Source organism: Arachis hypogaea, chromosome 1 (genome assembly GCF_003086295.3).
Source record: "Arachis hypogaea cultivar Tifrunner chromosome 1, arahy.Tifrunner.gnm2.J5K5, whole genome shotgun sequence".
NCBI lineage: Eukaryota > Viridiplantae > Streptophyta > Magnoliopsida > Fabales > Fabaceae > Arachis > Arachis hypogaea.
In genome coordinates, this window is record NC_092036.1 from 77815829 (window position 1) to 77832114 (window position 16286).

Consider the following 16286-nt stretch of genomic DNA (forward strand, 5'->3'; position numbering starts at 1 on the left):
GAGTGGCCAGCACGTGATAGTGATGGTGATGGTGGAGATGGTGAAGAAGATGAGGATAATTTAAGAATTTAATATGATTTTTTTAAAAAAGTCAATAAAAATTTAAAGTTTAGGTATTTTTGTCAAATAGGTGGTATAATGTTAGTTTTTTTTTTTTTTTTTTTGGATATTTTTGTCAACATTTTAAACATTCATGGTTAGAAATCTATTTAATATACTAAAACTGGGTTTTCCCCCAACTAATAAGGGTGACGTGTCGCTCTCTCGTGAGTTCGTTTTCCCTCCAAAATGAATGAAATTTTTCATCTATTCTAAATTATTTATTATAATTATATTATTATTATATTATATTTAATATTTAATAAATAATATATAATTATACTAATTTAAGAACATATCTTCATTATAATTATATCAAATCAATATTTAATGCACTATTAAACTACTTATCAATTATAATGCGTAATTGCTGTACATAATAAAAAATTGCCTTAATAGTAATTAATTTACATATTTATATTTGTTTTACTAAGGTCTATAAATAGTATTTTCCTGTCGTACATGAATCTAAATTTGAGAGTCAGCTCATAATTTTATATTTAGTATTTTTTTACTACTTTATAGAATAAAAATGTATTCTTCGTTTTTTATTGAAGTTGATTCTTTTAAGGTACACTTTATAATTTTTTATAATGTTTTTCATATACTCATTCTATTATATTATTCTTTTGATAATTTATTTATTGTTGTTACTCTAAGTTATTGTTATTGTCTAATGTTCCAGTTCAATTGTCTTTTGCCATAATCATTTACAAATGCATCACATCCATGAAATACCTCATCGAGTTGTCTTCACTGATTCGGGTTCCAACTACATGAATGTAAGCGTCCAAAGAAGGGGCAATAATCTCTACTTTACCGAATGATGGTTAGATCTACTCACCTATTATGACCAATCTAATGGAATGTGGTTAAAGTTAGCTTTCTTAGGAGGAGCTCGATTTTTTATTGAGGAATTGTTTTCACGAATTTCAACGATTCGTAATATATTTAAATTTTCTTATTTTAAGTTTTTCGTTATTAGAATAATTTTATAACATATTGTGATTTTTTTGAGAAATTACCGGCTTTCTTTTACATGCATGTAATGCTATTGAGGGGTTTAAGCAATTACCTTGCCGCATTGCATGGATAGCGGATGATGAAACTTATTTAACACGAGGATGGTCTGAATTTGCACTAAGGACTAGAATAGATTCAATATTGTTTAAGTAATTTTGTTTTAATATTAGTATTTGATTAAATTAGTATTATAGAATTTTAAATTATTGCCTCAATTTATATATTATGAGTATTTTTTGTGGATGTGCTATTTTTAAATATTTTAATAAAATAAAGTGGTGTCAGATATATTTAAGTTTATTTTTATCCTTTATTTCTTTAATTGTATTTTTATTATATTCGAAAAAAATCTCTACCTAAACATATATTAAATCATTGACCTAAACACAATTTCTTTATCGATAGAAATAGATTTTATTTAGAAAAAATAATGAAACATATATTTTTTGATGATATATATAAAGTGTAATAGAAATATAGTAAGTAAATATTATGTTATAATAATATCTTTAATTGCATAATAAATAGCTCATGAATAATGTATGATTATATTATTTTGGGAAAATATTTTCATTATAATTATATCAAATTAATATTTAATATATTATTAAACTAATTATCAATTAATGATATTTTTATTTTAATAATAATAATAATAGTCTATCTTTTTATTAAAACGCTCATCTAACTGAATTAATCTAAATATTTAATGAAAATAAAAGATGAATTTGTGTTTTGAATGATAATACAATTGTATATTTTTAAAGACTTTAAGGTTGTGAGTAAATAAGTGATATAATAAAAAAATGCTTCCGAATATATATTCTTTCTATATTAATATACGTATGCATGTCACCTCCATATTTATTTTTTAGATCACTCAATTTTCACTAAGCGTAATAAAAACCATAAAAACTAATAAATAATTACTTGAGTTTTTCGTTATTCCTATATATAGGCTTTATTTTTTTTAATACAGTTTATATCCCTTTATATTTATTTTTTATATAACAATAATATTATATATATTTATATATCACTTTTTTTTAACTTATTCTTATAAATATTTGCATATAATTAATATAGATAACATATATACTGAATAAATATCTTTATTGAATTAATCATAACAATTGATACAAGATAATAATATAGCAATAACCTAATTATAGCAAGAACTTTTATTAAAATAATTGACTAATAATTTGAATATAATTGATATAGTTAAATTGATATCATCGATATGATATGATTGAGAGTATATGGCAATTATAGCAATTATATCAATTTCAAGCATAATTAATGACTTCATAATAGTAATTCACGTGACTAATAACCTATTATGCAATAATAATAATAATAATAATAATAATAATAATAATAATAATAATAATAATAATAATAATTTCGAATTCATATAATTAATATAATTGATATAATTCTAATTCTCATTTATATGTAATAATTTTATCAGTATATATTTACAATTGTAATTAATATATAATAATAATAATAATAATAATAATAATAATAATAATAATAATATATTATTATTATTATTATATGGACATAAGAATAATTAGTTAACAAATTTAATTTAAATTATGGAGTTTTATTTCTCAATCAAATTTTTAATCATTAGTGATTTTATTTTTTACATTTACAGTCAATTTTGACTATAAAAAGAAAAAAATTGTTTTGATTATTTTCTATTTTATTTATTTACATTCATAATTAAAATTGATATAATTATAGTAAATCTCTATAATTATAGCAATATAAACCTGCTTCATATATAGCAATAATATTATACATATTTATATACACTAAAACTGGATTTTTCCCCAACTAATAAAAATGAGGTGTCGATTCCTCATGAATCCATTTTTTTTCTAAAATGAATGCACTATTTTCTCTTCTAAGTTTATTTTATAAAAATATCTTTATTATAGTTATATAAAATTAATATTTAATTCATTATTAAACTACTTATCAATTATCAATCAAAAATATTTTTAATTATTTTGATTATAATAATAATAATAATAATAATAATAATAATAATAATAATAATAATAATAATAATAATAATAATAATAATAATATGATAATTATATAATAACGGTACCGGTTATTAATAACCAATTTATATTTCTCTAAATAAATTTATTTTAAAAAAATATCTTTATTATAATTATATTACAATATTGTAATTAATATTTAATGAATAATGCATAATTATACTAATTTAAGAAAATATCTTTATTATCTATTTATTCTATTATATAAAAATCGGATTTTTGCACTTAATGATAAAATTGATGTGGCATACTCTTGGTGTGCTTTCTTATTTATTTCATTTAATTCGTTAAAACAAATCAATTATAATTAATTAATTATATCAATTGATTAATTTGATTAGACATTCAAATCTCACCATTTATTATAATTTATATGAATTGATTAATTATAGTTAATTATATCAATGAATTAATTTGGTTAATTATATTAATTATTTGATTTGATCGGAGTAAATATCAAATTTTTTAATAAATAAGAAATGTGATAACGAAATATATGAATTAATTTAATTAGTTTATTTTTTCTCAATATCATCTATTTATACAAGATCAAATAATTTTTACTCATTCGCTCTCTTTTCTCTCTCTTTCACTCCCTCCATCTCTTCCTCTCTTTCTCTTTCTTTCGTGTTTAAGGTACAATTTTTATAATTTATTTAATTTTAATTTTTTATCTTTATTTATACATTTTATTTTTTTTATTTTTTAAAAATTTTTATTTATTTAATTGCTTCTTATTAGGCGCATACTTTTTTTTCTTTTAGCTTCTGATTAACAAAAAAAATGTGTCATCTTTACATTATTTTTAAATGATCTTACTATAATTTTATTTGTAATATTATATTTTGTCATGTATACTTCAATTCATATATATATATATATATAATTTTATTTGTAATATTATATTTTGTCATGTATACTTCAATTCATATATATATATATATATATATATATATATATATATATATATATATATATATATATATATATATTGTGATCCACAATTAATATATATATTGTTCGTGTATGTGATTTATTTGTTAATGCCTTTATTGATTCTCTTTATTTTTTGTGTATGTCTCTTTGTTACTCTTTATTTTAGTTATATTCATTGATTTCTTTGTATTTATATTCTTTTTATTTGAAATATTGTGACAATTTAGAGTGTATATTGTGATCCATGTGATATTTATTAATTTGGTATATCTTTTTAGATGGTTTATGTTATAATGTGTTTAAGAAGTTGACTTAAAATTATAATATGATAAAATTATACTTTTTTTAATTATTATTTTTACTTTATTTTTAATTATTTATTTTACTTTTACTTCTCATATATAGATTTATTATAATTCATCACAGGTTCTTTTTTAATTTAAGTGATTTTTTGGGTTATATTTTACCATTGATACTTTTATTTTGTTTAGTGTATTTTTTTTAGTCTGTGTTTAATATAATAATCTGTAAATATCTATTTTATCTATTTTATTATATAAAAATTAAATTTCTGCACTTAATGATAAAATTGTCGTGACATGTTTCTGATGGTGTTTTTGATTTATTTCTTTTAACTCATTAAATTTAATATAATAAATTAATTATATCAACTAATTAATTTGGTTAATTATTTAAATATCATACAATTTATTATAATTTCTATCAATCAATTAATTATAATTCAAATTGAATGATTATTTTGTTATGAAATTATTATTTTCTAATCTATTCATGCGCAATACATATATTAATTATAATCGTAAATTAAGCTATTTTATATTAAATGACTTATATAATGGTCATCTTATTAATTATCATAAATGCTTAATTAAATAAGTCATTATTACTTTTGATTTAGAATTATATGAGAATAAAACCAGAGATACTATTTTATTTGGCTTTTGTGTTTAATGGGTGTCACACTCAGATATAAATAGTGACTTTCGAATTTTGGTCCCCAACACATCAAAGCCACATCCATAACTCTTTTTTCCATAAAAGGAATTGCGATTCAACTCTATGAGGGATACAGAAGGTTTCCAAAGAACAAAGAAATGGTCTGAATTTGCACGAATTCTAAATGTTTGAATTTACGATATTGTTTCAGTTGGTTGTCGTTACTGGAATGACTCTAATCTATACGTGTCTAAGGAGTAGAATAGATTAAATATTATTTAAGTAATTTATTTCTAATATTGATATTTGATTAAATTAGTTTTAGAGAAATTTAAATTTTTGACTCAATTTATATATTACGACTATTCTTTTTGAATATATTATTTTTATATTTTTTAATATAATTTTTTTCTAATTTTTAAGTTTATTTTCTTTCTTGAATATATGTATCATCTTTTTTTTCTCATTTTATATTTTAGATTAGTAATGTAATTATTAAGAAATTGTATTTAAAAAAAAGAAATATTAAAACATCACTATTTAAGAAAAAGGAAAGATACGTGAAAGAAAAAGAAAACAACAAATTAAAACATCATTGTTAGAAAAAAAAATAATAGAATTGAGATGGAGGAATATATATGGATATAAAAAATAAAAAATTATTGCATAATTATTGAATAAAAATTAATTATATATATAAAACAAAATAATTATAACAAAAAATAATTAATATATGTGATTTAAATGTTTTTAATAACCGGTAACATGGAATTTAACAAAATATAATTCATATATTTTTTTATTTATGTATAAATATATAATTATTTATGTATATGTATATATATTAAGAAAAACTACTGTAATATATATATATATATATATATATTATATAGAATTATTTAATAAAATTAATATATACGTATATATAAATAAAAAATTTATTATAATTTTTAAAAATTACACATGAATTCTTTTTTTCTTTCAAATAAATTTATTCTAATTATATTACAATTAGCTCATGAATAATGTATGGTTATATTAATTTAAGAAAATATCTTCATTATAATTATATCAAATCAATATTTAATGCGTAATTAAATTACTTATCAATCATCGATATTTTTAATCATTCTAATTATATCAATTGATATAGTTCTAATTTTCATTCAAGTGCAATAATTTTATTAGGAGATAGTTAATGCAAACATTAATCGTGACCCATTTAATTTGATAATAATAATAACAACAACAACAACAACAACAACAACAACAACAACAACAACAACAACAACAACAACAACAACAACAACAACAACAACAACAACAACAACAACAATAATAATAATAATAATAATAAGGTCTATATGGTACATGCATTATATTTTAAAAAGGTAAAATATATTTTTTTTAAAAATTAGGGTATCAATAATCAATTGTGATTAATATCAATATCAATAATTAATTCTTATTATTTTTGTACTACTAAAGGTTATATATAGTATTTTTTTTAATAGAATAAAAAAGGTTGTGATTCATAACATTTTCGTAAAGTTATATTGTATGGACACAAAATTAATTAGATAACAAATTAAATTTTAATTAATATATTTTATTTTCTGCTCATATTTTTTTATTAATTATTTTATTTTTTATAATTACAGTAAATATTGAATGTAAAAAAAAAAAATAATAATATTAAATGTTATCTATTTTATTTATTTAGAGTCATAATTAAATTTGATATAATTATAGCAAGTATCTAGAATTAATAATAAAATGATACTATAATTTTAAGTTGTATAATATAATAAAAAAATGTAGTAATTTATGTATGCTTCCTATATAGCAATAATATTATATATATTTATATCTCCTCTTTTGGCTCTTTCCTAAACATATTGACATATAATTAATGTCGATAATATATATATTGAGTAAGTATCTCTATTGAATTAATCATAAAGGTTAATAAAATATAATGGTATAAATTTCATCTAATTATAGCAAGTATCTCCATTGAAAATATGTGCTAATTATTATCATGTATAATTAGTGTATATATATATATATATATATATATATATATATATATATATATATATATATATATATATATAAATAAGGATTAATAGTGAATTATTACAATTATTTATCATCTAGAAAATTCGTACCTCATACATAGATCTTCTTTTATTTATTATTTCTCATACCTAAGGGCTACTAACTATGATTCTATTAACAATATTATCTATGGTAGATTATTTAATGAAAAAGTTTGAAAAATAAAGGCAAGAATTATAAGGTTATGGAAAGTCCCATCCAAATTTGACAAGAACAAGACGACCTACATAGAAATGATTCTCATGGATGATAAGGAAAGTTGATTATTTTCCATGATTCTTTCAAGTAATTCTAGGTCCATTTTATAAATATTTTTTGTTCATATTTTAAGTTTATTTGATAAGTAAACCCTTGCACGAATCAAAGACAGTGCAATTTTATAGATTTATAAGTGATAATAGCCTTTATATTTAATTTGTTTTATATTGTAATAATAGCCAATATATTTGTTGGTAGATTTGACTATTACTATATTATATTTATGATCACATTCAGTATATATGTCTGATTTATTGAAAAAGTAGATTATTAAAACCGATTAATAACTATTTTAGAGTTAATGTAATTAACACTAGATTAAAAAAAATCAAACAATACATAACATATTATTTTTTTATTAATCAAATTATTATAATTCAAATTAATTTTAAAAATAATTTAAAATCATAATTTCAATCTTATCACATGCATGGCAACGGGTAATTAAACTTGTAGTAGTTTATTATTTGTTTTATCACATAATCTTTTATATAGTGGATTATGGATTGATAGTTTATATGATTCTCTTGTTAATTAAGGAATATCAGAGCTAGAAATACATTAAAAAAATCCATAAAGATTGAAGAAAAAATAGATTAGCATGAATAAAATCATTGAGTTGAGTGGCATATATAAAGTAATTATGCTTTGACTAATTTTCATTTACTAACTCGCTTAAAATTAATCAATGTTAATCATATTGACATGGAAATTGCTATGAAAGAGTTTGAACAAAATTGGAGAGCAACAGACTTTTTAGAGATACCCAAAGGCTAAAAAGAAACAAAAGAAAGTTAAGATTTGCTAAATACTATTGGCCAATCATCCAATATATCATGGATAATTTATGAGGATTTTAATCTAGTTCCAGGACAAACAAAAAAGTACGAAAAAATCCAATCACATACACTCAAAGCCAATGATTTAGAGATGCAATTCAGACAAATAAATTTTTTGATATAAGATTTATGGGTTGTTTCTTCACATGGACAAATGGATAAGGTGAGGCTAATAACATCCAAGAATACCTAGATAGAGTGTTTGTAATTATTGATTGAAAAGATGCTTTTTTTTTTCAATCAATATAGATCGGATTATAGCCTAATCCATGTCAATATTAAAGGACAAAAAACTGCTAGAAAGAGAACAAGTCATAAATTCATATTTGAAGAACTTTGACTTACCAATGAGAGCTACAAGAATGTTGTAGAGAAGGCTTAGAGAGAAAACCAAGAAACTATCACGGACAAAATTAGGCATTGCGAGAATAGACTTAACTCATGGGATAGACAAACATTTGGGGATATGGCCAAAAAAGTCTAAGACCTACAAAACAACCTCCAAGATCTAAACTCCAGAAACAAGAATGAAAAAATGCTACTACGAATCAAAGAAATAGTGGCGAAAGTTGATGAAGTCCTAAAAGAAGAGGAATTTCATTGAGCACAAAGGGTAAGAACGAATTGGTTAAGACATAGCAACAAAAATACCAAGTTCTTTCATTAAAAAGTATCTCCAAAGAAAGAGAAGAAACAAGATCAAAGCTATCGTAGATGATGTTGGCATTACCTACGAAGATGAGGATAAGATTGAATCAGTTATGGCAAGCTATTTCAACAGTCTCTTTAGCTCAGAAGAAACAGAAAATATTCAAAAAGCTACTGAAGTTGTTAGGGGAAGACTTAGCCGAGTAGATAGAGAATTTTTGGATGAAGATTTTACTAAAGAAGAAATTCTCAAAGCCCTTAAACAAATGTATCCCACCAAGGCCTTCAGCTTCGATGGCATATCGGTCCTCGTTTAACAGAAGATATGAAATGTTAATGGAAAGACGTGACCAGAGCAGCTCTCAAAGTGCTCAATAATAGTGAAAGATTTGTCTACACTCAACTTTACACACATTTATCTAATTCCAAAGTTCAAAAACCCCAAACACACTAAGGAATTTAAGCCAATTTCTTTTTGTAATGCAATGTTCAAAATCATAGCAAAGACCTTGGCAAACAGATTGAAACAATTTCTTCCCAACCTGATCAGCGAATATCAAAATGCCTTTCCAAAGGATAGTGTAACGGTCTGACCCAAGCCACTTACGGGTCAGACCGACCCGTTGAGTACCCGACCCGAGAGGTCGTGCACACGCGGCTTACTGCGTGACCCGGACACGCGTCCTTGGCAGCTTTTCCACCGCAGCTGTGAGGAAGCTTCGAGGAAGGTGGGCCTGTCCTTGTAGGGCCCACCTCTGACACGGTATAAAAGGGGAAGGACCTGCCCTTCCCCCAAGGTACGTCACACTCTCCCATCCAACCATTTTCCCGCCTGCTCATTGCTGACAAGAGCGTCGGAGTGTCTTTGCAGGTGGCACCCCCCCTTATTCTCCTTCTGCAACGCGTACTCGGCTACTCGGCAAACCCGACTCCAGCACGACCGTGGTTGAGGCGTTCTCACTCCCTCACATAATCACCCGACCCGTCCGGAAACCGACAACCGAACATTGGCGCCGTCTGTGGGGACTGCCTAAATGGAGGTCGTGCTGGGTCCCGGAGACCAAGCCCGAGCAGCCGGAGCGGAGGGGGCAGCCTCCGTCGCCTCGCTAAGGGGGCGGCGGAGGTCCCCCCGACAACACACAGAACAGCACACGAGGACACGACCCTTCGGGGGAACAGGCGGCGACAGCCCATAATAATGCAGGAGCTACGCCACAGGGTCCAGAACCTGGAGCGACAGTTGGCCGACCGGGAGCGGGACGGACGAACCACCGATCCCAGCTACACCCCATCCCCCGAAAGCGAAGAGGAAGACTCTCACCGAAGCCGTCCGCGGCGTACATCCGCATCCCGAACGGAAGCGGAGAACACGCGGGAGGAGTCTCCTATCCCGAGAAAACGAAATGACACGATCATCTACTCCCGGGGCAGGTTAACCCGCCGAGCGGCAAGAGATCGCGAAGACGGGGAAGGGAGATCCGAGAGAACACGACAACCTGTGATAATGGGCGCCACCCCATTCCACCGATCTATCCTCGAAGTTCGGTTGCCGAAACACTTCGACAAACCAACGGACATGAGGTACGACGGAACTCAAGACCCTCTAGAACACCTCACGGCCTTTGAGGCCAGGATGAATCTGGAGGGTGTGGGGGACGAGGTAAGATGCCGTGCCTTCCCAGTAACTTTAGCGGGGCCCGCGATCAGGTGGTTTAACGGCCTCCCACAGGGATCCATCTACAGTTTCTCGGACATCAGCCGCGCATTCCTGGCCCAATTTACAACACGGATAGCGAAGGCAAAGCACCCTATCAACCTTCTAGGGGTAACCCAGAGACAAGGAGAACCGACCAGGAGGTACCTAGATCGGTTCAACGATGAATGCTTGGAAATCGATGGCCTAACCGATTCGGTGGCCAGTCTTTGCTTGACAAACGGCCTCCTCAACGAGAACTTCCGAAAACATCTTACCACGAAACCGGTTTGGACAATGCATGAGATCCAGACGGTAGCCAAAGAGTACATAAACGACGAGGAAGTCAGCCGAGTTGTGGCCGCCAACAAACGGCAGCCCAGCTACAATCAAACCCGACAACGGGACAACGGGGAAAGGCCAAAGGGACAAACCAGGGAAGAGGCGCCAAACAAGGCACCAAGGACATTCCCCCGAGTCGGGAAATTCACCAACTACACTCCACTCACTCTCCCCATCGTGGAAGTATACCAACAAATAGCCGAGAAAGGAATCCTGCCGAAGCCCCGACCACTCAAGGACCGCACTGGAGGGAACAAAAACCTTTATTGTGATTACCACAAAGGCTACGGCCACCTAACGCAGGATTGTTTTGACCTAAAAGACGCACTGGAGCAAGCGATAAGGGAAGGTAAACTAGCAGCCTTCTCCCACCTAATCAGGGAGCCGAGGAGGCGCTACCGCGACCAAGACGAAGAAGGCAAAACCCGTTCGACAAAGCGGCGACAAGAGCCAGAAGGCGGAGAACACGGCCTCACTGTGATCAACGTAGTGACGGCCAAAAACGCCGCACCAAGATCCAGATCCGCACACAAGAAGGACGCAAAGATATTGTCGATCTCCTCCTCGTCGACGAGAAACTCTAAGAAGCCTCCATTCATTTCTTTCGGCCCAGAAGACCAATGGTTCGACGATGTCCCGGAAAATCCACCCGTGGTCATAACGGCCCGAGTGGGGACCGGTCTTGTCAAGCGCATCCTTGTTGACACGGGAGCGGACTCGAACATCATGTTCCGCAACGTGTTCGACACACTAGGATTAAAGGATGCCGATCTGACGACTCACCAACACGGGGTCATTGGATTGGGCGACCACTTCATCAAACCAGACGGAATAATATCCCTGCCAATCTCAGTAGGACAATCCCAGGGCAGGAGATCGGCGATGGCCGAGTTCGTGATCCTCCGAGACTCCACCGCCTATAATATCATTCTGGGAAGAAAGACGATCAATGATTTCGAGGCCATAATCAACACAAAGCTGCTAGTCATGAAATTCGTTACCGATGACGGATCCATAGGGTCCATAAGGGGAGACCTTGAGACGGCGGTCGCTTGCGACAATGCCAGCCTCTCCCTAAGAAAGAAGTCCAAGGAGGCATCCGGCGTGTTCCTAGCCGACTTAGATGCCAGAGTAGACGACAAGCCTAGACCGGAACCAGAAGGGGATCTAGAGAAGTTCAGAATCGGCGACGAAGAGGAAAGATTCACGTTCGTTAACAAGAACCTCCCGCACGAGTTGAAGGAGCCTTTGGTCGAAATGATAAGAGCCAATAGGGACTTGTTTGCCTGGACGCCGGCCGACATGCCGGGCATAGACCCAAAAATCATCTCGCACCATTTAGCCGTCAAGGCGGAAGCACGTCCAGTGGCCCAACGGAGGAGAAAGATGTCGGCGGAAAGAGCAGAGGAGGTGGCCAGACAGATGACCAGCCTCCTAGAAGCAGGCTTTATACGGGAAGTGGACTATTCGACATGGCTCTCGAATGTAGTTTTGGTGAAAAAGCACAACGGCAAGTGGAGAATGTGCGTAGACTATTCTGACCTCAACAAAGCGTGTCCCAAAGATTGCTTCCCCCTCCCTAACATAGACGCACTCGTCGACGCTGTGGCGGGATACCGGTATCTGAGTTTCATGGATGCCTACTCCGGTTACAACCAGATACCGATGCACCATCCAGACGAAGACAAGACGGCGTTCATAACGCCAGGAGGAACTTTCTGCTATAAGGTGATGCCATTCGGCCTAAAAAATGCGGGGGCAACATACCAGAGGCTGATGAATAGGATATTCCACGACCTCATAGGAAAGACAGTTGAAGTCTACGTGGATGACATCCTCGCAAAAACAACACGACCTGACGACCTTTTGAACGACCTGGCGAGTGTATTCGCGTCCCTCCGGCAGCACGGTATGAGGCTGAACCCCCTCAAGTGTGCTTTCGCCATGGAAGCTGGAAAGTTCCTCGGATTCATGATAACCCAAAGAGGGGTAGAAGCCAACCCAGAGAAGTGCCAGGCGATACTCCAAATGAAGAGCCCAGGCAGTATCAAGGACGTCCAAAGGTTGGCAGGTCGGCTGGCCTCGTTATCACGTTTTCTCGGAGCATCGGCAACAAAGGCCTTACCGTTCTTCAATCTCATGAAGAGAGGAATGGCGTTCGAATGGACACCCGCATGCGAGGAAGCCTTTCGGCACTTTAAAGAAATCCTGGCGGCACCACCTGTCCTCGGGAAGCCGAAAGAAGGGGAGCCGTTATACCTGTACCTCGCCATAACAGGAGAAGCCTTGGCCGCAGTTTTGGTGCGGGAAGAAGGAAGGGTGCAACAACCAGTCTATTTTGTCAGCAGGGCCCTACAAGGGGCAGAGCTGAGATATAACAAATTGGAAAAGTTAGCTCTGGCACTCCTAACCTCTTCGAGGAGATTAAAGCAATACTTCCAAAGTCACCAGATTGTCGTAAGAACGGATCAAGGGATCCGGCAAGTGCTCCAAAAACCCGACTTGGCGGGGAGAATGATGACCTGGTCGATTGAACTTTCTCAATACGACATACGATACGAACCCCGGCAAGCCATCAAAGCGCAGGCGATGGCAGATTTTCTAGTGGAAGTAGCGGGGGATCCGGTCGAAGACACGAACACACGGTGGAAACTCCATGTAGACGGAGCCTCCAACCAGACGTTCGGGGGTGCCGGGATTATCCTGGAAAGCCCGGCTGGAGTCGTATACGAACAGTCAATTAAGTTCGATTTTCCCGTTTCAAACAACCAAGCAGAGTACGAAGCCCTTATAGGAGGCTTAACCTTAGCAGCAGAAGTCGGGGCAACAAGGTTGGAGATATGCAGCGACTCGCAAATCGTCACCTCCCAAGTGAACGGTAGCTATCAAGCTAGGGACTCACTGTTACAGAAATACTTGGAAAAAGTCAAAGACTTGAGCCGAAAGTTTGAAGAAGTCGCGATCCAGCACGTCCCGAGAGAAAGGAACACACGGGCAGATCTCTTGTCAAAGTTAGCTAGCACCAAACCGGGAGAGGGTAACCGTTCTCTAATCCAAGGAAAGTTGAAAGGGCCGGCAGTCACACTACACCTCTCGAAGCTAAACCCCTCCTGGTTGGATCCCATTATCGACTTCTTAGAAAACAGCAAGCTCCCCGACAACGAAAAAGATGCCAAAAAGCTAAGAAGGGAAGCCGCCAGATACGCCATCATCCAGGGTCAGCTTTTCAGGAAGGGATTCAATCATCCCCTACTGAAGTGTTTACACCCCGACCAGACGGATTACGTCCTCAGGGAAGTCCATGAAGAATGCTGCGGCCACCATATAGGAGGCAAAGCCCTAGCGAGGAAGTTAATCCGAGCTGGATATTACTGGCCATCGATGATGGCTGACTCTAAGGAATTCATTAAGAAGTGTGTCAAGTGCCAAGAAAACGCAAACTTCCATCGTGCACCCGCCTCTGAGCTCAGCTTGCTAACGTCCTCTCGACCATTCTCGCAGTGGGGAGTCGATCTCTTAGGACCTTTTCCCGTCGGCCCTGGGCAAGTCAAGTACCTCATAGTCGCTATCGACTACTACACAAAATGGATAGAGGCCGAACCGCTGGCCAGCATATCCTCGTCCAATTGCAGGAAATTCATGTGGAGACAAGTCATAACACGATTTGGTATCCCGGAAGTCGTCATCTAGGACAATGGGACACAATTCACCGACAAAAAGTTCATAGAATTCCTCATCGGCCTGGGCATAAAGCAGAGATTCTCATCGGTAGAGCACCCACAGACAAACGGGCAGGTCGAGTCCGCAAATAAGATCACCCTGCAAGGGCTCAAGAAGCGGCTGGATAGCAAGAAAGGCGCTTGGGCCGACGAGCTAGCCTCGGTCCTCTGGTCCTATCGAACAACCGAGCAATCCTCCACTAAAGAGACACCCTTTCGACTAACCTACGGGTCAGACGCAGTGATACCCGTAGAGATCGGAGAGCCGAGTCCACGGTTACTCTTGAAGGGAGTAGAAGAAACCGTCGAGAAAGACCTGATAGAAGAAACCAGGGAAACGGCCCATCTGGCTGAAGTGGCGCTAAAACAAAGAATGGCCTTACGCTATAATGCCAAAGCGCTCAAAAGAAAGTTCGAAGAAAACGACCTCGTCCTGAGGCGTAACGACATCGGCCCGTCTACCCCAGGAGAAGGCAAACTAGCGGCGAACTGGGAAGGACCATACCGAATCAAGGAGGTAATCGGAAGAGGAGCATACAAGCTAGAAAGACTCAATGGCAAGGAGGTCCCGAGGACATGGAATGCGGATAAATTAAGGATGTTTTATTCCTAAGCCATCTATTTTGTAATAGCACTTCAGTGTCTTTGTTACAATGATTGAACCTGCCCAATTTCTACATGCTATATTTGCCTATGTTATTTCCTAATTCCTAACTTTTTTGAGCGAACACTAGGAAAACAATGATACGCGGCCTCGGGACTGATCACCCCGGGAGCCCCTCAGATCAAAAACACGGTAAACGACCATAACAAGAACGCACGCCATAAACGGCCAACGCGAGTAAACGGAAACACGAAGTAAATCGACGGCAAGTAAAACAAGAAACTAAACATGCGGGCAAATGATCCCATAAACCCATTAACGGGCACCAAAGTCACAATACGAAGTTTTAACAAAAAAGAAAAGTTCAATGGTACAAACACTATTTCTTCGGCATATCGACAATCTTCCCATCCTTGATGGTCTTGAATATACCAATTGCCGACACGTCGAAGTCCGGAGAGACAATCTTCACTTGAGCCTTGAGGGCATCTTCAGTTACGAAAATTGCATTCTTGCCCTGCTCCTTAATCTCTTTATGCTTCCGCTTGAACAACTCGGCCTCCTCCCGAGCAACCTTGGCAGCCGCCGCCGCTTCGTCCCGCTCTTTCTCCAGAGCGGACACCCGACTTTGCGCGGCACTCAATTAGCTCTTCAAGGTCATCTCCTGCTCCGTCAGACGAGATACAGAGGCATCGACAGTCTTTAATTTCTCCTCTGCCGAAGCAGCCTTTTTCTCAGCAGCATCAACCTTATTTCCCGCTTCAACCAACTGATCCTGAAGCGTTTTAACTTGAGTGTTGTACTTGTTGTTGGCATCAACAGCGGATTCAAGCTTCCGACGAAGCGAGGCCATACCAGAAAGTTCGAACTCAGCCTTCCGGGCTATGGCCGCGCCACGAAGAAGGGTGCGGTACATCCACCGAGCCTGCCCCGAGAGGTCGGTGCCATGGAAATGATCCTCTGTGC

General features: G+C 34.2%; 1 protein-coding gene across 1 annotated transcript; it reads left to right on the plus strand.

The window, feature by feature from the left end:
- Positions 1–10160: 10160 nt before the first annotated feature.
- On the plus strand, positions 10161–15423 carry LOC140183660 (uncharacterized). Its single transcript, XM_072232127.1, has 4 exons — positions 10161–12482; positions 12657–14648; positions 14754–15233; positions 15349–15423. Exons 1-4 carry the CDS (start codon positions 10161–10163, stop codon positions 15421–15423), a joined length of 4869 nt encoding a protein of 1622 aa, XP_072088228.1.
- The last annotated feature ends 863 nt before the right edge of the window (positions 15424–16286 follow it).

Coding starts and splice junctions, on each gene's coding strand:
- LOC140183660 (XM_072232127.1), top strand. CDS start 10,161: ATGCAGGAGCTACGCCACAGGGTCCAGAACCTGGAGCGACAGTTGGCC. Junction 12,483..12,656: donor ATTCGACATGGCTCTCGAAT/GTAGTTTTGGTG, acceptor GGTTACAACCAG/ATACCGATGCACCATCCAGA. Junction 15,234..15,348: donor GACCATACCGAATCAAGGAG/GTAATCGGAAGA, acceptor ATTTTGTAATAG/CACTTCAGTGTCTTTGTTAC.